This window comes from Microtus ochrogaster, chromosome 8 (assembly GCF_000317375.1).
Source record: "Microtus ochrogaster isolate Prairie Vole_2 chromosome 8, MicOch1.0, whole genome shotgun sequence".
Taxonomy (NCBI): domain Eukaryota; kingdom Metazoa; phylum Chordata; class Mammalia; order Rodentia; family Cricetidae; genus Microtus; species Microtus ochrogaster.
In genome coordinates this window covers 68,731,012-68,754,868 of record NC_022015.1, presented here as the reverse complement: position 1 = coordinate 68,754,868, position 23,857 = coordinate 68,731,012, and the positions used below count along the sequence as shown (strand labels likewise).

At 44.6% G+C, this 23,857-nt stretch overlaps 2 protein-coding genes across 2 annotated transcripts in view; both read left to right on the top strand.

Moving 5' to 3' along the window:
- The window catches only part of Pik3ap1 (phosphoinositide-3-kinase adaptor protein 1), a 126,113-nt gene extending 117,472 nt beyond the window's left edge, over positions 1–8,641 (top strand). Inside the window, exon 18 of the mRNA XM_026781333.1 lies at positions 6,415–8,641. Within this exon, the coding sequence (XP_026637134.1) occupies positions 6,415–6,472 (58 nt within the window). The 3' untranslated portion in view covers positions 6,473–8,641. The remainder of the gene's footprint in view (positions 1–6,414) is intronic.
- A 5,631-nt stretch (positions 8,642–14,272) lies between these two features.
- Positions 14,273–23,857, top strand: part of Tm9sf3 (transmembrane 9 superfamily member 3) — a 55,477-nt gene continuing 45,892 nt past the window's right edge. Inside the window, exon 1 of the mRNA XM_005352273.2 lies at positions 14,273–14,561. Within this exon, the coding sequence (XP_005352330.1) occupies positions 14,466–14,561 (96 nt within the window). The 5' untranslated portion in view covers positions 14,273–14,465. The remainder of the gene's footprint in view (positions 14,562–23,857) is intronic.

Sequence of the window (23,857 nt, the reverse complement as noted above, 5' to 3'; positions counted from 1 at the left end):
ACTCTCCTAACTGTGAAGGAGGAGAGGATTTGGGAGCATCTAAGACCACCAAAGAATGAGGACAGAGCTGTGGAAACACTTCAGTGTGCTGTCTTCAGTAAAAAGTGATACTTCATTCTTCTGCCAATATTGATACATCATAATGTTTGGTTTGCTTCTTTTATCCTTGATTTAAAGCGGGACTTATTTATATAGCTTTAAATCGTGTGTAGGTATGTGTATCTGCTTGTGGGTATGTGCACATGGACTCTGCAGAGGCCAAAGACACTGGATCCCCTGGAGCTGGAGATACAAGAGTTGTGAACCACCCTATAGGGTGCTGTGAACCAAGCACAGATCCTCTGGATGAGCAGCCACTCTATCTGCTGAGTCATCTCTCCAGCCTCTGCTCTTGATTCTTCTTCTTTTGAGACAAGGTCTCACTATGTAACCCAGGCTAGCCTCCAACTCTCAATCCTCCTGCCTGAGGCTCCTGGAAGTTAGGATTACGGGCATCAACCATCCTGCCCAGTTTAGTTGCTCACCCTTTAAATAACATTTAAGTTCATACGTGAAGGGCATGGATATAACTATCAGCCTTTAAAATAATTCTTTTCTATTTCTGGTTTTATTTTTTTCATTTTCTGTGTATGCATGTGTGTCTATATGAAGCACCATGTGTGTACAGGTGCCCAGGGAAGCCAGAAGATGACATTGTTCCCCTGGAGCCACTCAAGTGGGTCCTCTAAGAGAAGCACGTACTCTCAGATGCCTGGCTGTCTCTCCAGCTCCTAAAACAAATTTGAATTTTTTATTCACATGTGTGTGCATATGTACATATTTGTGTGTGAATGTCTTTTTCACTGAACCTGGAGCTCAGCATTGGCTATACTGGCGGGCTAGCAAGCACTCAGGATCCTTCTGTTTGCACCCCAGCTAGGATTACAGATGCATGTGGCCATGCCTAGGTTTTTATATGGGTGCTTGGGATTCAAACTCAGGTCCTAATGTTTGCATTGCAAGCACTTTAACAAAGGATCAATCTCCCCAGGCTCTTTAGTAATTCATATCTGTCTGTCTAGAATTCAGTTCATAGTATTGAATTCCCTTGGCTTTATTGTGGGTTCTGGGCTTCTCAGCAACAGAACATAATATTAGAAGTGAAAATGAGGGCAAAAAATAGTCTTGTCTGGGGGTGAGCAAGGCTCTGGGCCACTCACATGGGGCTCAGTATTGTGCTATCACTCGTGAGCTTAGGTGAGTCATTTAACTTTTGTGTGCCTCCATATTCTTGTCTATAAAACAGTTACTAATTGAACTTCCTCGTGGGGTTGTAAGGGTTGAGTTGGTGAGACATGAAGAATATGAGGATTTATCATACAGGAGAGGAGCAGACATCTGGGGCTTTGACAGTGAACCCAGACAAGTGTGATTCGCTTACTGCGCTCTTACTTATGACTGACTTCAGTGACTTCAGTGGACACGGGGGCCCTGCGAGGAACATTCTGTATGGTCAGTGGGATAACAGAAAACATGGTAGGGCTGCCATGCAGAAAGGCTGTCTCGTGGCCATGCCTAGGTTTTTATATGGGTAATTGGGATTCAAACTCAGGTCCCAATGTTTGCATTGCAAGCCTTTAACAAATGAACCATCTCCCTGGGCTCCCCAGAAAGGAGGGCTTGGATGTGAAACCCAGGCTTTGATGGTTGAAATACAAAGCATGAGGAAAGAGGCCGTTTTTGCCTATTTAAATATAAATAAAGTTCGTCTGTGGGATGTGCGAGAAAGTGCAACATAAAGGCCTCTGTCTGGTGTCCTGTGCCTCGCCATCTCTCTCTCCATTTTGGCCTCTGCTATTTACTGCCTTTCCAGCTGCTCCCAGTGACATTCCTATAGTGACACACGAACATCTGACAGCCTCGAGCTGTGCTGCAATCGCCGACATGACTCTCCGGCACAGCCTGAGAGATTCCTACTCCCAGAAGGAGTGCATGTGATAACCCAGGCCTTTGTATCACGCTGTTTGAAAGTTACTCTGTATTTGGTGTGTGCCTGTGGGGGCGGGGATGCTTTACAGGAGTGATGCAAGTATGATTATGGCGATAAATGTTATTATTTAATGACAGCTTACTCTGTGGCAGTGTTTATGTCAAACACATTAAGAGCGTTACTTAATGCTCTCCAAAGCCTGCTTGGGAATTATCACATCTTGCAGGTGTAGAGGCAGGGGAAATGGAGAGATGCTGGGATTGACAGGTTTGGTTTTCTAGTCATTATGTTACACCTGGCCAGGAAAATCAAGGTGTCAGGCAGGAGGAGATCCAAGACTTTTTAATCCCTGAAGGTTGAGACCCTGAAGCCTCTTGTCTAACTAGACCAAGAGAGGAGGGGGCAAGCTTGAAACTGCAGCCGTCGGCTTATGCAGGATTTTGTTGCTGTTGTTGACATTGCTGTCACTATCGTTAATAGACAAGAAAAGAAGAGGAGTCGGGAAAACAACTTCCAGGAATGCAAAGGTAGAATTTGGGACACGTCTAACTGCGCGAGAAGAGATGAGAGAGGAATTGTTTGGGGAGCTAGCAAAAGTGTGGTGGTGGTAAAGATAGATAGGATGAGCGGAGGACAGAGACACTTTCCCAGGCAGACGGTGTGGAGACCTGTAATTAACGGAACTCAAGACTTGTGTGCATTTTTGGTTTGAGTAGGATCTGCAAGTATGTGCTTGCGTTCTAAGTATGCGTGCAGGTTTCAGGATAGAAATGAGACAGTCTGTGGACAGAGTGAGGCTGTCTCTGACCATTGTGAGTGGTTGCCAGGCTGAGAGACACAAGGGAGTCTGGCTACTTGCCCCAGCTCTGCTCTGGGAACCTATAATCCCATGTTCTCAACTTTCTCCTCTCTCTGGTGCTACCTCAGTCCACACGGCCTGAGCTTTGGCTAATTCCTCTGATGGTTTCACTTGCTGTTCACAGAGCCTCAGATGCTGCCAGCAGACAGCCTGGTGCCTCCATCTCTACCTTCTCCTTCCTGCTGTTGACTGGGGACCTGAACTCACATGCCTATAAAGCACTGGCCTCATCAAGCCACCCCAAGTCACTTCCTCATGAGTTCCCAAGCCTGGGGCAGAGACACCATTCTCCCCTTCCCCCAGTCCCAACCCTGGGACTCTATCCCACCTCCCTCACAGCTCTCACGTCCAGTGGCTCTCCAGGCACCGTCCACACTCTGTCGCCCTTTCAGCGATCAGACGTGCTCCCCCTTCCCTCTGGTAGTCTTCGGTTCATCCTTGAGGCCCACACTTACTTCCCTGCCCCAGGGGTGTCTTTTCCACACTGCAATCAGGTTCACTTTCTAGAACAAAAGTAGCTGATGGTCCATTTCCTGTAAGAACCTCAGAATTGGATTCTGGGTATTTTAGTGTGCTCTGGCTCTGTCCCTGTCCAGCTGTATGTCACTTTGTTCTCCTGTTCTCATCCATGTTCCGCTACTTAGATGTTCTCAGGAATGTACTGGAGAAACACTTTCCTTGGAAAGTTCTCTTTCTATTCCCCTCCGTTTTCTGTGCATCCTTTAGTCCAGGCATCCTTCCACTAGGACTCCTTCGCTGATGGACCGCACTGAGTGACTCCTCTAGTGTGGGTCCTCTAGTCTGTTATATCCCCACATCATAAACATTGCTCATGTTTCTCTCCTCAAGTGGATAGTGAACTCTGTGAGAGTAGAGGTGGTGTGTGCTCATCTGAGAATGACCTCAGGGGATCTTGTTTGCTCTTGTTCCTTTTTATGTTTTAGACAGGGTCTCTCTTTGGCCTAGAGCCTGCAGAGTAGGCTAGGCTGACTGTCCAGTAAGCCACAGTGGTTCCTCTGTCTCTGCCTCCCAGTCACTTTGATTGCAAGCACTCCACCATGGTGTGCCCAGATTTTTATGTGGGATCCAGCTCAGATCCTTGCACTTGCACAGCACGTGCTGAAATCAATTGGTTAGCTCCCCAAACACAGAAGTGACTTCGGAGTGGATATTTTTTTTCTGTTCTTTTCTATGTCTGGTATATGAACAGACACATTGGGTATTTGGTATTGCTTGGATTGGACTTCTTAAGCCCTTGCACAATTAGCCATCAAGCCAGGTATGGTGTCTGAGGCAGGAGGATTGCCAGGATTTTGAGGTTGGCCTGGTCTATATAATAAGAGGCGGTTTCAAAACTAAACCAAACTAAAAAACCAGTCAGCTTCTAGGGACCTGAAGGTTACATCAGATGGTATGTACAGGGCACACAAAGACATTCCAGCTAAGCCTGGCTTTCAAAGAACACTGCCATCATCAGGGTTGCTGGGTTCTTGGGTCAAATTCATCGCCAGTGAAAACTCACCCTGGAGTAAGAGTGTGCAGATGTCTTCAGTTTTGGCTTCTTGGTGTCTAAGATGGCAGTCTGCACAGACCACTCCCTTCCTTATATATCCTCCACAATATCCTTCCACTTCTCTGTGCTGTTCTACCTGTTTTCATAAATCCCGAACTAGAGCTTCTGATCTTTTGCTGGAGCTGCCCCTCAGAGTGAAACTATATTGATGGGGAAGTGTCTAAGACTAGACCGTTCGTCCTTACAGTGAGATTTCTGGCTTTCTAAGCATCTACTCTAGGCCAGACATAAAGCTGCTGACTAATTTCCGTGTCATCTCTAAGTGCCCACATACCTTGACTAGGCAGATGAGAAAACAGGGTCATCCAAGTTGAAATTTTCGTGTACATACACACACACACGCATGCACACGCATGAGTGCGTGCACATGCACACACATGGTAGGGGGGTGGAGAGAGAGAGTTGTGTATGCAAATATCCATGCTTAGATGTCCCTTAAGGTCTGAGCTGTGCCTATCAGACAGTCCAGTCTCCCGACGTTGCCCATTGTCTGTCTCATACACACATACCCAGTGTCTTGATAGCCAGATCCGTGCTCATTTTACCTGTTTGTTACACACAGTGTGAATCTTGGCAAATGTTTGTAGAAAGGAAGGAATGGCCTAAACTTGCTTAAGAGGTATGACCTCTGACCCATAGTTTGTAGGGCAGGAGACTGGGAGGCAGATTGACACAATGCTGCTGTTTTTACTGCATAGATCCCAGCAGTCCAGTAGCAAACGCTCTACTCCTGGGACCAGAGCAGGGCCCCCTGTGGACGTCTGTGGTTAGTCTGTGCTCTGTCTGACTCTCTCCCTTGATCCTGAGACAGCCCAGCCGTCCCCAGCTCTCGCTGTTTCCTTGACCTGATCAGAAGCAGTGCTCAGGAGGCATTTAGCAAATATTTACTCACAGATTCATTCAATCATGGACCGTGCAGCTCCAGGGTTACACAGTTCAATTACAGCACCCAACAAAGCTCTCTTTCTGCGTGTATTGATTTGCTTCTTGGAGATTAAATATTGGCTTTACAGCACACACGTAGAAATGCCATCTGTAATCACTGAACCGATCTGTAAACAGACCCACCCTGGTCTACCTGGAGTGTCACTTAGGACTTTACAGAAGTCCAAACAGAAGAACATGAAGAGGGGCTTTTAGGTGGGCACACGCACTAATGGGACAACACTTAGCGATCCGATGAGGAAGCGAGAAGCAGGCACTGGAATTCTCTGTCCCTCCTTCAGATAGCTTCACTGTGATGGTGAGTCTCTACCCGGGCAGCCTATTGGAATTACTGGCATTTTACCATCTAGGCTCTATTGATACTTAGGTACACCAAGGTCAACAGAACAGGAGACAGCTGCTCTCCAGAAGATAGTTTGCTGGATGCATGGTTCTCTGGAGCAGGGGGAGGGGAGGGCACCACACCACTGGGGTTCATACTGGCACACATGGTCAGGAGGCAGAGGGGACAAAAGTCAGACATGGGCATGAGCTTTTCATTGTGGTTCCCACGAGAAACAGTGAGTAGGACAGGGTCAAATTGACCCGGAATCACTAGTGTGGATAACTGTAAGAGGTGCTGAGGCAGTGGGACTATCTCTGTTTGTCTGAGACTGACCCTGGAATGATAAGGGCACATTGATAGTGGTCCTAAGGAGGCGACGGGGGTATTATTTAGCTGAGAGAAATGCGGTCCCTCCAGGGTCAGCAAGACCCAAAGCGGACAAAGCAACAGAAAATAAAAGGCTTAGTTAATTAACATACACTGTGAGCTCAAGAGATTGTGATGAGCAGGGCTGGGGCTTGGGAACTGGCATTTGTCAGTAGCTCTGCTGGTGATTCTAACGTTCAGGGGTTAGAAACCATGACATCCATGGCCTTCAGACATTTGTAGTGTGTCCTGACTCCTTAACTAAAGGAGGTGTCTTTTTTTTTTTTTATAGCTCTTCAAAGTAGCTGCAGGTTGTGGATACTCAAGAATGCTTTGATTTGGTTAATTTTTAAGAGTTGCTTTATTTTTCATTACAGGCCTCTAACCCGGGAGCCTTTCCATCCTCCTCCACCAGTTCCCCCCAGAGGTCGCTGATTCCCTCTCCTGAATCAAGCCTACTACAGACTTTTAAGACTTGCGTTTTGCCGCCTGTTGCCGAAGTCTTCACATTGACTATTCTGCATGACTGCGGACCTTGAGATTCACCATCACTGCTGATGTTGCAGCCCCGCTGCTTTGGGTGTCCCTCAAAGACATTAAGGAGTGGTGGAATCTGAGACTAAGGACCTTGTTCAACATCGCCGAGTGTATTGGGTCACATTCTTGGTTGCCAAAAGGATGAAGACTCTATCAAAATACTTACCTCTCGTATCCTATAGCAGGAGCCAAACAGGGTTGACGGAAAAGTACTTAACAAGCGAGTGTCCTGCAGTAAACATGGATTCGTCCATACACACCTGCTAGTTTCTAGAAGTGGTTGTAGAGTTCCCAGCAGAAGAAGTGGCCTAACTTTGAAGCAGTTCTACATTTCTATGTGTGTGCTGGGGCTGGTCACATACAAAATGCTGTCAATGATTTCCTCCCTTACATGTGTCTGTGTGCGGTATGCATGTGTCTGTGTGCAGTATGCATGTGTCTGTGTGCGGTATGCATGTGTCTGTGTGTATGTCTGTGGAGACTAGGGGCAATGTCGGAAGTCTTCAGCAATCACTTTCCATCTCTTCACAGAGGCAGAGTCTCTTAACTGAGCCTAGAGATTACTGATATAGTTAGTCCAGCTTGCTCCAGGAATCCTCTGTCTCTGTTCTCCTGGTGCTGAAATTACAGGCAGGTTGCTGTGCCCCCTTGACATCTGTGTGGATGTTGGGGTTCTGAACTCAGGTCCTCATGCTTGAACACCAAGCACTTTATCTACTGGCCCATCTCCCCAGTCCCCATCACTGCATTTTCTGTCTCTAAGGAGCCAATCCTCTTTTCTCTTACCCCCCGCCCCCCAATATAAAAGTATAACCATACCTGACCATTGGCCTTCCAGAAGTGTTTACCTCTTACATATCACCCAGGCAGGGGACTACCCACTACTGCTTTCAGTTTGGCCATTTATACCTCAGTATGTTGTCAAACTAGCCATATTGCCAGGAAAACACTGAAAACAGCCAGAACCAGAAGCCTGAGGTACGGGGTAGCCCACTTATAAATCTGTGGCCTTTATAGTTCTGGCCATAAAGAAAGAGAAGGACTTGATTTTTTCCTCTCTTGAGGAGCCTGAAGTGGTGGGAGGAAAAAGCTAAACTAAGACTTACTACTGTTACTTTATACAGTTATCATCAGGCCTTGTAAATCTATATAGAGAACTGTAACCATACTATGAATTTTGAGATCCTGTAATATAAATTTACCTTCAAATTACAGATCCTTAATCTCACCTATACATACAGAAAAATTATGAGAAGTATTTTTTTTTTTTTTTAGTTTTTTGATACAGGGTTTCTCTGTGGCTTTGGAGCCTGTCCTGGAACTAGCTCTGTAGACCAGGCTGGTCTCAAACTCACAGAGCTCCACCTGCCTCTGCCTCCCAAGTACTGGGATTAAAGGCGTGCGCCACCATCACCCGGCTCAAGAAGTATTTTTTTAAGTACAGACAATATGGTTGTTTCTCATGAAATCATTGTCCAATCTCACATAGAGATATTATTATGATTATTATTTATCTGTTCCAGTGTATTCTCATTGGGTCACTTTCTCATAATTAAAGGTTCTCCTTCAACCTCATTCCATCCAACACTCCCTGAGTATAACTTCGGGTGGACTCTTGAGTTGTTGTGTATAAAACACATCATTGATCAAGTCCACCCTGTGAGAATATTTTCACAAAGTATCTCACAGAGAACCTGGAACATGGTGGCCAGTCTGCAAATGGGCCTTCAGTGGTCCCTCAACCCTCCTGTCACTTATTTGGGAGAAATAAGAGACTATCACCTAAAAGAACAAAAATGAAAACATTGATGTGGTTGTCCTCCTGTTGTTTATCGCCTCCGATTTATTTTGATATAAATTGTTTTATCCTAAGCCACCTTTTGGATGCCAAACTTAGGTTTGTGCATATATTCTGGTGACCAGGTTTGATAATAACATGGCAAGGCCAACCAATGGCATTAGCATCTTGTGTACACAGCACTCTTTGTGCAATGTTTGTATATATAATTGCGTTTTATTCTTGCCTTAAAATAAATAGGAAACAAAACTGAGAGTGCTTTTTTGAGGAACCTGGCTCTGTGACTGCGGCACACTTGGGAGGAACCTGATCAGAGTCAGGAGTGCTCAGTCTCAAGTCCTGAGAAGATTGTCACTGAACCATCAGGCTGGGTAGTTGTGTGTAAAAGACGAAGGAGGAAGAATCCAGATGAAATACCTGGATGCTGTTATCAAAGAACGTTTCTAATAGTGAGAATGAATTCTTATTACTTAGAATCACACATCACCCTTTATTTATTTATATTTACTCATCCTTTACATGCAAAACACATCTACCCACATGTTTAGGAATACATTATGTATAATAAAAACACGGAGCCGGGTGGTGGTGGCACACACCCTTGATGCCAGCACTTGGGAAGCAGAGGCAGGTAGACCTCAATGAGTCTGAGGCCAGCCTGGTCTACAAAGCAAGTTCTAGGACAGCCAGGACTGTTACACAGATAAACCCTGTCTCAAAAAAAAACAAAACAAAGCAAAACACAAAAGAGAAAATAAAAGAAACAAACAAGCAAACAAACAAAAAACAACCAAAACACCCCAAACAAACACAAAGGCTAGCCTAGCCAGCCCAGTACTCCCTAATAGCTGGGGGTTTCAGATTACTCTTCTATGTGCACCAGGGAAGCAAGTGGGCATTCTGAGCGCCTCCTTCAGGCAATAGTGTGCAAGTTCCACCTCCTTGGTGGAAGAAGTAATAGTAACAGATTTGTTTCTGAGAAATTAAATCCAAAATTGAAGGACTCTGCCTGTAAAATATTTGGGTGCGTATGTAAATTGGTTTTTTTTTGTTTCCAAGCAAGTTATTAAGAACATGAAATGGTCTTCATTCATTCCTGCTGGCCAGACACCAGGCTTCCCAGGGTGGGGAGAAGATGAGTAGGAGGGTGTACGATGGATTTACAATTCTCAGGCACAACTTGGAATTCATTTTCTCACAGAAAAAGAAAGGTTCCTGAAAAATAAAAGCTCATTTAGTCCACAGAATAGAAGACAGTTTTATCTTTCTACACCATGGGAGTCGGCGTGGTCTAAGGATGCAAATCTTCATTTGGCAGGCAGGAAGCCTGGCTTTTATTTTAGTCAGCTGCCCGCTGGAGGAGCTCACGTCATGGCTTCGCAGCTCTGTGTTGCATCACCTCTGAAGCAGAGACCTGGGCATTCAGTAATGCTCCAGGTCACCTCAAGTCTGAAAGACCAAGGCCAAGGTAGGACCCCTTCTGAAGAAGCATGGAGGCAGCCTAAAGGAGTCACCACCACTTACGGAGCCAGGATCTTTGTGTGGGGGGGGTAAAAGAAGGCAAGGAGATGGGATCGAACCCAGGGCCTTCTTCCCTTGTGCTTGTCTACAACTGAGCAACCCTCCCAGGAGCTTTATTTATGTTATGTGACAGCCGCTGTTTCTTACCCTTTATCATTTTTAATACATTAATTAATTAAACAACAACAACTGAGTGAAGGCAGAATGTGATCCTGAGTCTCTACAATCTCAGTATCCCAGAAGCAGAGGCAGAAGGATTGAGTTTGAGGCCAGCCTGGGCTACATAGTGAGCTCAAGGCTAGTATGCACCGCATTGAGACTCTTATCTTGAAGAACTCAAACTAAACAAAAACCAACAACAAAACCCAAATCCTATGAGCAACACAAGGAAACTAATGGCTTGAATTGCTCTTCAGTCTCCAAACTAAAGTTGTTTTTTTTTTTTTTTTCATTTGTGAGGGCTTTGGGTGGGGGGTGTTGGTCTGTACCACAGCACAGTTGTGGAGGTCAGAGGACAATTTGTGGGAGTTGATCCCCTCCTTTGTTCTGGTTTTCCAGATAGGGTTTCTTTGTGTAATAGCCTGACTGGAACTTGATTTGTAGATCAGGCTGGCTTCAAATTCATGGAGACCCATCTGCCTCTGCCTCCCGAGTACAGGGATTAAAAGCGTATGCCCTCACTGCCCTTCTTGTACTGTGCATTTTTTTTTAAAAATATGCCCTGCCTATTGTAAGGGTTCCTAATTTTAAATTTACCCTCCCCAAATGATTACTTCATAATTTTTTCTGTGTTCTTTCCACCTCCAACCATTTGCCAACTTAGTGCTCCCCCACAAAACCCATCAAATGCTCATGCCCCAAATTTGGGGAGGCTAAAAGGCTGGTGATGATGGATGTTTAAGAAATTACGCATCCATCTCAATGTGGTGCTCATGCTGCTTGCTCTTCAATTGCCCATCATCACTCCATTCAAAGCCAGTGATTATCCATTCATGGAGCCTTTGCTGAGCCTCCACTACGAGCCAGTCTCTGTGCTAGGTGCTTAGGAATATATACAAAGATGAATAAGATGCCTCCTCTGATTTCAGTAGCAATTACTGATGTAAGATTCATAAGCAATTAATCATGCCCTGCCTTGCGATGTCTCCTAGACTAGCTGGAAAGCATTCTTTAAACACTGCCGTGTGATTTTCCTTTTCACTTGGTAATGTTTTCATTTTGCAAATAGTTGTTGAATATCTACGTGGCAAGCACTGTCTTGGCAGCTCAGACAAATGATCATCAAATGGTTGCTCCTGCCATTAAAGAAGGTCAGACTGCAATACAGACGAGGAAACGGGATTAGGTAGAAAGTATGATATAACCCACCAAATGCTATGGGAATCCCAAAGAAGGATGCTCAACTGCCCAAGAGCATGATGCAAGTTTTCATTGAGCCGGTCTTGGAAGGACAGAATTAAAGACAGGACATTCTAGATAAAGAAAATACTAAGGGCTGGAGAGATGGCTCAGTGGTTAAGAGCATTGCGTGCTCTTCTAAAGGAACCGAGTTTGATTCCCAGCAACTACTTGGTGGCTCAAAACCATCTGTAATGAGGTCTGGTGTTCTCTTATAGCCTGCAGACATATGTGCAAAACAGAATATTGTATCCTAAATAAATAAATACTAAAAAAAGAAAATACCATGAGCAAAGGCTTAGCATTGGTGAAGTAGCAGTGGGGCACATAGATGTCTCTGGTCCATTCCCAGCACTGCATAGGTCACAGAGGTGTAAGGAACATGATGTGTATTTAAGTGAAGGCAAAACACAGGTATTAGTGACTGCTCAATGTTTTAGTTTGCTTTCTGCTGCTGTGTTAAACATCACGACTAGCTTGGGGAGGAAAGGGTTTATTTGGCTTACATTTCCAAGTCTCAGTCTATTCCTGGTGGGAGTCAAGGCAAGAGTTCAAGCAGGAACCTTCGAGGCAAGTGCTAGCTTGCTCCCCATGACTTGTTCAGCCTGCTTGTTATACAACCCAGGACCACCTGCCTAGGGATAGCACTTTTACTATGGACTGGGTCCTCCCACATCAATCAGAAATCAGAAAAAAAAAATGCCCCACAGACATGTCCATAGGCCACTATGATAGAGGCAATTCCTTATTGAGGGTTCCTCTTTTCAAGAGTTTCTAGTCTGTGTCAAGTTGACAAAAACCTAACTTGCACAGTTCAGACGGGTCTGATTGCTCAGGTGCATAGTCATCATAACGTTGTATAAGAAGGGCCCCTTGAGGCTCAGGCATTTGAATGCTTGGTCACTGAGGAAAGGAACCCTCTGAATGGAACCTACAAGGATTAGGAGGTGTGGCCTTGCTGGAGGAAGTGTGTCTCTGGGGGTGGGGCTTTGAGACTTCTAAAGTCCAGGCCAGGGCCAGTCTCAGTCTCCCTGCCTGGAGATCAGGATGCAGCTCTCTGTTACTGTTTCAGTGCCATGCTCGCTGCCATGCTGATAATGGACTGACCCTCTGAGACTGTAAGCAAGCCCTCAGCCCCCAGCTAAATGCTCTCTTTCATAAAGGTTGCTTTGGTCATGGTATCTCTCTTCACAGCAATAGAACTGTGACTAAGACAGTCACAGACTAAGGAAGCTGGACTGTGTACCCTTTAGCAAGGGCATCACTCTCAGCCCTCATTACTTATGTAGTGCACACTTATTCTAGAAAACATCCAGGGCTGGAGATATGACTCAGTTGGTAAATTGCTTGTATGAGGATTTGGGTTCAAATCCTAAGAACCCGCATAGGAAGTTAGATCTGGGAAATGGAGAAGAAGGGTTCCCGGAACTTGCTGGCCAGGCAGTCTAGCAGAATACTTGAGCTTCAGGTTCAGTGAGAGATGTTGCCTCAAAAAATAAAATGTGGCCGGGCAGTGGTGGCACATGCCTTTAATTCCAGCACTTAAGAGGCAGAGGCAGGAGGCTACCTGGGAGTTTGAAAATAGCCAGGGCTACACACAGAGAAACCTTATCTCAAAAAACAAAAAACAAACAAACAAAAGATTATTTTCTACAGGTAAACTAACATGTTATCACTTAAAATGGAAGCAAACTGTTCCTCCTTATAAGTACTTCTTGGATATCATTTCATGCCAATGAGTACACATCTGATCCACCTTTTACAGGGCTGTATGATTACATTAGTAGTTAAAAATAAATAAAAAACTAACAAAGCAAACCATGTCTGATCTTTCAGTAAGTTACCCAACGTGTGCTTCAGTTACTTTTCTGTAACGTTCACACACTAAAGGTACCTGTCGCACAGGGTCTGCGTGAGTATCAAACAGTGCCTGGCAGATGAAATCCTTAGTGATGATTCCATGACTTACTCATTCACGACTCAAGGTGTGTTTTGGACAAAGTGATGTAATCTGATTTTCACCCTTGGGGAATGAACAAGGAAGGAAGATTGCAGTGAGCTGTTGTTCAAACCTCTGCACACTACAGTGGTATGGAATATTGGCTGTTGAGATATTACAAGACCAAATGCTAGACTCTATCGAATTCTGATGGATGAGACAATTCTTCCTCAAAGCCCCACATTTAGAGGGCTGGTCTATTCATGTGACACATATTTCTGAGTCCTTATGTTTTGGTTTGAGATGGGGCCTTGCTATGTAGCCTGGCTGGTCTGGTACTGGGTCTGTAGACAAAGTTGGGTCCAATCTTTCAGCAGTTCTGCCTCTGCCCCTCAAGTGCAGAGATTACAGGCCTGCATCACCATGACCTGCTTTATTTCATTTTTTTGTTTTTGTTCTTTCCTTGTTTTGTTTTGCCTCACACTGTAACCCAAGCAAACATTGAATAGGCAACAATCAGTCCAGCTTCCTGAATGCTGAGGTTACATGAGTGAAATACTAGCTCCTTATTACCGGTTTAGGTAGAGAAAATAAGAACAAGTGATTGGAGCTCTGAGGAGCAGAACACATTTGTGACTGAGGATGATGGGAGAAAAACAACACGTAGGCAAACAAATGAACAAAAACGTCAGTTTAGCCCACATCTCTTGATTGAACAGAAGTCCAATCAGTACTCGGTGATGTTAAAACACCCAACCCACCCTGTACAAGTTTAATGATCATCTTCCATAAAGAAGCTTGGGGAGCTCATTCTCTGGGATAGACCGAAAGGACTGTTCACGTTGAGCTAGGCGCCGGAGCCCGGGTTAGGTCAGCCCATCGGCCTCACGCGGCTTTGGCTCGGAAGCGCGGGGCTCAGGCTGGGGCTTGGACGAGCGGCCGCACACCGGCCCCGGAACCCTTCGGGCCCACGGCCTGCGTGCGCCGGCGGCGTTCGCGGCCCCGCGTCGGGAGGACTTCCGGCGTGTGCCGGGGTGGCCGGATGACGTGGCTGAGTCAGAGGAAGAGGCTCGGAGGCCGGGGGGCGGGGGCGGCACGGAGCGGGCGGTGACGGCGGCGGAGGCAGCGGTTGGGCCCGGGCCCCGTGCGTCTGTCCGCGCCCGGTGGATGTGAATCGGCGGCGGCGGCGGCGGAGGAGTCGGTGGGCCGGCGCCCGGCCTGTGGGAGCGCGGAGGATGAGGCCGCTGCCGGGCGCTCCTGGCGTGGCGGCGGCCGCCGCGTTGTTGCTGCTGCTGCTGCCCCGGGCTCGGTCTGACGAGCACGAACACACGGTGAGGCGAAGCGAGCTGCGCGGCCGCCCCCGATCCGCTCCCCCGCTTGCAGCCCCGCCAGGCCCGGCGCGGCCTGGAGGCCCGGTGCAGCCCTGCAGCCGGCCGAGTGCTCCTTCCGGTCGGGCATGGCGGGGCCGGATCCGTGGGAGCTGGGAGTAGGAGGCATTTTTGAGCACCCCCTGCGGCCTGGGCCTTGCTCCTCGGCTCCGCCTCTCGGGGCTGGGGCTCGGGGTCGCCCAGTCGCGGGCTCTGGACCGGGGGAAACTGGATGCTGTGGGACACAGCACGGCGGAAGATGGATGCACCGTGATCACCAGGCGCTTGCCAACCAGGAAATACCCATCGCTTCATGGCCCGCTCCGGCCTTTTCCCATCCTTCTCTCTCCCGTCCGAACCGGATTCAAGTCCTGGGGTGGGAGGGACAGCTTTAGTGAACCGGAGGCATGAACGGTTTACGCGTGGACACGTCTTCACTCTGCACGCACTAGGTCCTCAGGCCTTTCCTGTAACTTTGTCCGCGCTCGGCGAGTCCCCAGAGGACGTCCGGGTGGTCGGTCTCTCTAACTGGGGCAGCTCTGACCCTGGGGGCCCTTGAGTCACCCAGCCCTCAGGCCACACCCCCCACTCACTTTTGCATTTGGCCTGAAGTTGATTGGCGGTTTATTTAATTGTATTTTCACATCAAAGCTTGGATTTAATGACTCTGAGTGACTTTCACCTAGAGCTGTAACGCTGCGCCCCCCCCCCCCCATGGTAGACTCCGGGAAGCAAGAAAAGTCCGATAAACCTAGAAGGTTGCTTGGCGATTGATTATTTTTATTGATAGGATTTTTGCCTGAGAAGTTGTGTATTTACTAAATTTGAAAGATATGGAGAATATCCGGCTGTTACTGCTCGGTGACGAAGTGAGGACATTCTCACTGCTCTACGGCCTGGATTAGCTGACTTCTTTTAGCCAGAACCTAATGGCTTGTATGTGTAAGTTTTTCTTCAGAGAAACACTGAACTGGTAGCATGTTTTTCTGCGACACTCGTGATTCTTTAAGATAATTTTGTTCAGATTTTAAGCAGTTAAGTGGAAACTACCCTTTCTATCAGTTAACTTGTCTTAGATTTTATGAAAGGTAATATTTTTGTACAGTATATAGAGACCATGTACATATTGGAGTAATTTGATTTCTTTTAAATACCCGGCAAGTATCATTTTTTTTCAGTATTTTAGGTAGTATTTGATAATTTTTAGTACTTCAGTTCCTATGTAAAATCCTGAACTTTAATAAGTTACAGTTCCACTAAATAGACATACAAATTTATATTCTACTTTTTAAGTCTTGTATTTTATATTGCTATGAAGAGGGAAGTCCTAGTTTATAATTTAATAAATTATAAGTGTACAAAAAGTAGCATAATTTGCAAATTTAGTATGTAAGTGGCAATGTCCATGAAAAACACTTTAAAGTTGATTTTTGTTTTCTGTGACTGTGTTGCAGGCATGAATGTGTGCGTATTACGTATAGAGTCTAGAAGAGGGTGCCACATCCCCAGGAACTCGAGTTCCTGGTGGTTGGTTATAAGCCACCCAGTATGAATGATGAGAACCAAACTGGGGAACTCTGCAAGAGCAACAAGTGCTCTGAACTGCTAATTGTCAGGGGAAGAATGCTGAGTGGGTGTTTAAAAAACACTTCTGGGATTAAATTATTAAACAACAGCTTTGAGAAGCTAAAGCTTGCCCCTTAGAGCACGTTCTATTAAGACATCACAGATGTAGTGCTAATACAACTTGGAATAGCATGTGCTTGGTCCTGTTGTAAGTGATCACTATATATTGACTCACAGTAAGTGTGTATTGATAACCCTGTGAAGGCTGGAGTAGTAGCTTGTGGTGTGCTTTCCTAATATATGCAAAGCCCCAGTTGGAAATAACAGAACCCCCAAATAAATAACCATGGGAGGCATATGATGCACCCTTCTAACAGATAAGGAAACAGGTCTAGAGAGGTGGTCATGTGTAGGAGGTTCCATCCTGTAGGGAGAGAGGCAGGATATGATTCCACACGTTCTATGAGTAAATAAGTCTTTTGAAAAAAACAAATTGTCTGTGTTTTTGTATATATGTATGGTGTGTGTATGTGTGTGAGTGTGCATATGTGGAGGTCAGAGGTTAGTGTTAAGTGTGTCCTCAGTTGCTTTCCACCTTTGTTTTTGAGAGGTTATCTCACTGGTTATGAAGCTCACTCAGTAGGCTAGACTGACTAGCCAATAAGCCCCAGGAACCCTCCTTTCTTCCTCCCAAGTGCTGGGATTACAGGTGTGTACCACCTCCTCTGTTTTCTCATGTGGGTGAAAGAGAACTTTACCAACTGAGCCACCTTTCTAGGCCATGTTAATGTCTTTAGTCTACTCAGGTAATGTACTCTGTAGCTCACTCTCTTTTAAACAGAACTGTAAGACATGGACTAGAACATTTAGGTGCATGAAGAAAGGTCCAAGGTGAGGATGAGCCTAGGTCCACACTGTGTTGTTAGAAATGTTTGTACTAGCATTAAGAAGGGATAGGGCTAGCTCCTGGGGCACAGTGGGTGGTGTGAACAGTCACGCAGGACTGTACTTCCTTGTTTCATTGCCAACTTACAAGTATCTTGAAATTACTTTTAAACAAAGGGTCTTCTTCCTCCCTCCCTTCTTTCTTTGAGACAGGGTTTTTCTGTAGCTTTGGAGCCTGTCCTGGAACTCACTCTGTAGACCAGGCTGGCCTTGAACTCAGAGAGAGCCACTTGCCTCTGCCTCCCAAGTGCTGGAATTAAAGGTGCGTGCAACCACTGCACAGCACTCTTTCTTTCTTAATGCTTTCTGATTATTTTTATTTGTAAAAATTTGTTATTTGTGCATGCGCATGTATCAGAGTGTGTCTACGTGTGTGTTTGCCCTTGGAGGCCATGGGAGGGTGTTGGATCCTTTGGAAATAGAGTTACAGGTGGTGGTGGGCCACACTCAGTGTGGGTGCTGGGAACCAAGCCATAGAAGAGTTAACTAGCTCTCTTAACTCTTCTTTGTTAACAGTTCTTTGTTGTTGCTTTATGGGGATGGGGTGTCAGTATTGGCCAAGCTGTTCATGATTTCAAGTGATTCTCCTGCCTTGGCTCTCTGAATAGTTGAGGCTACTAGCGTGCATCATTATTCCTAGCTAGATAGTTTGATTTTTGTGATGGGTCCCCCAAATTAATAGCTGGTTCTAAGAAGGAGTGACTACTTATTGCTCTCCCCCAAAGTTCCCCTTTTCTCTCCTTTTTCTGTATCTGCTACTTAGGTAGGATTTAGTTTGCCATTTGATCCATGTAGTATTCTTTTGTTTTTAATGATTTTACATTTTTTTTCCTGTGGTTTGGGTGGGTGAGTGTATGTGCCACAGTGGGCATAGAGAGACCAGCAGACAACTTGTGGGAAATGGTTCTTTATTTCTACCATGTATACTTGGAACTGACATTCAGGTTATCAGGCTTAGCAGCAAGTACCTCTGCCCACTGAGCCACATTCCCGCCCCCAGTAGTCTTTGTGTGATGATGTATCCAAAGTTGTTCTGATATTCCTAGAAAAATAATGGAAAGGAAATGTGCTGTTGACTTCTGGAGAATGTGCTACTTTTAGTTTTTAAAAGTTGGACTTGTAGATTATAGGACATACTGCTTGAAATTAAAACTAAAGAATGCTTCCACTCACTAAAGACAGCCTCTTATTACATGACCGAGGGGTCATCAAAAGTCTCTTAAAGCCATATGTGGTTGGACACACCTTTAATCCTAGCACTCGGAAATAGGCAGTTGGATCTCTTGTGATTTTCAGACTAGTCAGGGCTACGTAGTGAGACCCTACCGCCCCCTTTAAAGGCTTTTAAAGTAAGTGAATGGAGTAAGGAAAATGGCTCAGTGGGTGAAAAGCACTTGGGGATTTTTATGAGTTCTGTTTCTCAATGTGATCACAATGTTGTGTTTTGTCATTGTGTCCTTCACATCTCCTACATACACACTGTGACTGTGCTCAGTCCTAGGAATACTTAGTGAGTGTCCACTGAATGACTTGAATAATTAAGTACCTGCTAGGGACAAAGATACTCTGCTGGAAGCATGTAGCTCGCTTAAAGCACAGTGAACAAAACCAGACCATTCCTCATGTTAGCTCGTAGTCGTCGTCATGCATCTTTAGGTTCCCTCCTGGAACCCCATTTCTTTGTAGTCCTTTGTTGTTGTAGTTTCAGTACTTCTGATAAGGGGAGGACCCCACCTGTGCCTAGGATGGCTCTGCTGATAACATTTTATATTGTACCACTGAATGATATGGGAAAAGGTTTTAAGGAAGACTTAATTTGTGTTTTCTGTGTATGGGTGTTCGGCTTGTATGTAAACAAAAGGTACCATGTGCATGCAGTGCCCATGGAGGCCAGAAGAGGGCATCAGAGCCTCTAGAACAGGAACTAGAGCTGGTTGTGAGCTGCCTTATGGGTGCTGAGAACTGAACCTGAAGCCTCTTCAAGAGCAGCAAGTGCTCCTAACTTCTGGATCAGCTCTCTGGCCCGCAAAGTAGGATTTGTATGCTTGGCAAATCAGCCTTTGTCTTAGTCTCTGTCAGAAGGAACATTAGGACAGTGTTTGAAGATTTACCCTCAGAGTTTGTGAGAGTGCTGATGCAGATTTGGTTTGTAGGACATGCTGCACTTGGTCCTGCTTGGGGCCATACTTAATGATAGACTGAATGTTTAGGTGCAGAGCTCTTTTAAGAAAAAGTGGTTATCTCAACCTATGATTCAAAACTGCATTTCCAATTTATTTGCATTAGCATCCTTATGTGTGGTTTTAAATAACTGAAAAGTGTTTGAAACTAAATTCTGAAGTACTAGCAGAGATGGATTTTGCTTTTTTTTTTTTTTTTTTGGTAAAAAGATTTTAAAGTCAACATGTTTCTTTCCTGTAAAATGAAAGGCAGCGTTTGCCTTATTCTGAGCTCTTGATCCTTAGTGGGCAGCATAATTTCTGACTTCTTTATTCATTTTTATAAAAAGGTCGGCAACACTTTATCAGTGTTCCTCCTGGGGGGGGGGATTGATGACATCTGTCAGGGAAGAAAGTTTTGGGGTTCGCATCTCAAACATAAGCAGAATAATCAGGACCCATCACTTGAGTGCTTGAGAAGACGGTTTTGACTTTGGAGAATAGAGTGTAAGTAGTATCTGAAGTTTTTTTCCTTTGGGGTAGATTGACGTCTCAAATGAAAAGTTTGGCATTGAATGCTGTACACTGTTGTTGCTCTGTACAGTTATACTTTCTTTTATTTATTTCCTTTTGGTTAATAAAGCTGCCTAGAAGTCAGCAAAAGTATAGTCCTGAGTTGTAAACTTGGTACTAATAATTATATAAGCTTGAACAACTTTATGAGACAAAGCCTTGCTAGGTAGACAAGGCTGACCTAGAATTTGCTTTGGAGCCTGATGTGACATCAAATTTACCTCTTTTCTACCTCAGCCTTCCAAAGGATGTGATTTACTGGTGTGTCTTACCACTCCTGTCTTAGACAAATTGTGTAAAGTCTCTCTTATTTTTGTTTTGAATGTGTAAAATAGGCGAAGTGATGTGGCCCATCTCACAGAGTTTTGAGAAGATTCCATGTTTACATAAAGACTTTATTTAGAACTGTGCCTAGCTCCTGCATGCATTAGAAAATGGCAGCTAGTGTAGTGCTGTTACAGAAGCTGATTAGCTCATGCCGTGCTAGGGATGGCTGGTTAAGGTCTTATCCCAGGAATTGAGAAAGAAGCCTTCAGTGCTTCTGAAGGGCAAGTAGAATTTGACTAGCTGGAGAAAAGCTGGGCATGGTGGATTGCAGGGAGAGGGAGGAAAAAGGTCAGGTACAAAAGGAAAGGAGGACTGTGTCCTTGGGCAGTGCGGACGATAGTGCTTCAGTGAGAGTCTTCTCAAGGCTGGAGTGGCCAGGTGAAGACTGAAGAAGCTGGATTCTCCTCTCTTGTGGTCGCTTCCTCCAGAGGCTTGAGATGGAAGGAATTACTGCTGTGCTAGCAACTTCTGTTATGCTTCCTTGACAGTCCTTCCCCCAGGTACATTTTTCAGGTACATTTTAATATCTTGTTTCTCAGTGCTGTTGCCCAGTGTAGTTTTTCTAAGCAAAGTATTTTAAGTGTGTGCTTAGACTTCTTGGCATGTTTTGGGAAGGAACTAGACCAGCCTTTACCATAGGTTTCGAACAGGTAGATTAATGAAAGAAAAGCCTTCTTACAGACTTGGGGAGCTTAGAGAATTTGTCGGCAGCTTGAGGGGAGAAAAGGCTTCCCCATCTCCTAATAAGGCTCTTTAAAATCTTCCTTTCAGTTCTTTGAGCTTCAAGATAACTTTAAACATGTTTTTTTCTCTGAAGATGAAACTCCAGTTTTACTAAGAGAGAGTCTCACTATGTAGCTTAGACTAGCTTCAAACTCATAACCTTCCTGACACAACTTCCTGAGCGTGTGATTTCACTATGCTTAGTGAAAATGAGTTCTTAACCTTGTCTTGGGACCTCTTACTTTCAGGGTCAATAAAATCTGGAATGAAATAATAAACATTTTCCATTTATTGTATTTGACTGCATAAAAGGAGCCCTGGAAAAGAAGTGAAGCATTGTTTGTGCCTTAGTGCTCACCTGCAACTCCAGTGTTTCTGATTACTCCCTGAGCCCTGTTCCCAGAGGCTTAGACTGCAGTGCGACACTTGTTTCAGTTCTTGCAGTTCACCTGCAACTTTGTGTTTCTGGCTGCTATCTTAGGCCTCTTCCCAAAGAGCATCTTAGACCCGAGAATGTGCATGGTTTTTGTTCTAGTTCTTGACTCAGGCAGCACAACTTTAGCAGCCTGTCAAGGCTTCACAGATGTTCAGAATGACTAACTTCATTTCAGAATATGGGTTTAATCTACATTGTAACCCTAAACTGTTTCAGTGTATATAAAGTAAATGACTGTCTTACTTTAAAGAAATAATTATGTTTAGATTTTCTTATTTCTAAAGAATATGTATATTGAGGTTTATCTCAAAGGTACTTTCTAAAGTTGCATATAATACTTCTACAGACTTAGCGGAATCCAGGGCCAGGTTCTCTTTAGTGGGCACTTCTGTATAATGTTCCATTTACAAGTGTTGCTCCCTCTTCTTTTATCTCTGAATGAATACTGTTATAGTTAGTGCATGCTTCAGACTGACTAAATTGCCAGTGAACTCAACATTCACCTTTTCTTCAGTGTTTACCAGTGGTATTAAATACTTTTGTACATTGTAGCACTTTGCCTTGGTGAATAGGTTTTGATTCTTGGAACTGTGATCAGAGAGAAGTGGTTGTTGATCTGTTTGGAGAATTCTGAGGATGTGCAAGTAGAAAGGAGTACTTTGATTAGTGCTCCGTGGTTGTGCATTTTGGGAGAACAAATGACGTACATACAGATTCGTCAGTCCTGCCCCCAAATAAAAGGAGTAGTTATGGATGGAGGTCTGTGGAGATGTCAGGACTCAGACCCTGGATTCTTTACATCACAAGTGGAGATTAGCTGTAGCAGTTTTCTAAACTTATCTGAAGCAGCTTATGGTTTTCTGTATTCCTTTTCACCCTGACCTTTCTCTGCTAAAGTGGTATTAATTGTTCCTTTATTGTTGCTACAATAGTTCTCTGTAATCAGAACCTTTTCCTCCATTGTTAGTCATTTATTTGTATAGTTTTGTGTGGATTGGGAACTTGGAGGGAAGAATATTCTTTATTTTTGAGACAGGATATGGCTGTGTAGCTCTGTGTGGTCTGGAATGCACTATATAGACCAGGTTGGTCTGAAACTGAGAGTCTCCTGTCTCTGCCTCCCAATGCTGGAATTAATGTGTCATCATGCCTGGATGATGAAGGATCTTTTTATTGTTCCTGTATCTTAATATCTAACTTAGGACTTGCCGTGTGCTACCTGATCTTGTTTCTTTGATGATTTAAGTGATGTCTTGCATGAACAGTGAGGCATTTAGTATCATTAGGGTGGTAGTGGTATGAGCATAAAGGAAGAAGCAGGCTTTTGGAGTAAGAGTCGATTAGTGATTAGGGGTTTTATGGAGGACAAAGAACCTTGGGTTTGAATCTCTATGGCTAGAGAATTGTATCATTAGGAAAACAGAGTTGAAACTGGTAGATTTAAGTAGGGTGAATTTGTTTGTAAACATGGTAGATTTTGGGTGGTGGTGGCACACACCTCTAATCCCAGCACTCAGAAGGCAGAGGCAGGTGGATATCTGTGAGTTTCAGGCCAGCCAGGTCTACAGAGCTAGTTCCAGGACAGCCAGAGCTATACAGCGAGACCCTGTCTCAAAAAAGAAAAAAAAATAATAGATTTTTATTGAATGTGTTTACTGTTGAGTTTTCAGTGGGAGAACTAGAAATAGAAATTCCTGTCATTGCTAGTTGTGTATCTTCCTGTTACATGATTCGTTCCCTTTAAGAGATTAGTAGCATGGGGGACATATTCTGTTGAAAACAGAATCCTCATTTGTTGGCACATTCTAGGTACTTCATAAATACTATTCCATTGGATTAACTTTTATACTGTTAGTTAACCTGAGAGTGTCTGAGCACTTGCTAATCTTGTAGAGGGCCAGACTTCAGTTCCTAGCACCCGTATAGGGCACATCACAACTTCTTGTACCTCCAGTTCTGGGTAGATCTGATGCCTCTTGCCTCCAAGGGTGCACACACAGGAACACACACATACACACAAACACATGCACACAATTTAAAAATAAATATTTTTAAAAAAGAAATCTGATAGTTTATAGTTAATATTGCAATGAATTTTAAATTTTAGAGCTTTTAAGAAATCTTTGGCATATCCAACTGCTGGGCCATAAAAAGATAAAGTTGGCTGTCCCAGGCCTGTATGTGGCTATGTGTAATATTCACTCATGGTTAGAGGTATAATTATTGAAATACATGCAAGGTCTTTCTTGACAGGTAGGATTGGCTTTGCATGTTCTTGTGTTGGTTTCAGTGTTGCTCTTTCTATTTGTCTCTTGTCTAGGTCTTTGATCAGTATCTACGAGAAAGACTAAGAGAAGGAAGGTTGTATTTGTGCTGACGTTAGTTTGTGTGTGTATGTGTGTGTGGGGGGGGTGTAGTAATAGGAGCGGCGGGGCTGCGTCCTCAGAACCCCAGCCGCACCCTGGCCGCCTCCGGCTAGCTTATGCCCCGAAATAATTACACAGACACTGTATTCTTTTAATCACTGCTTG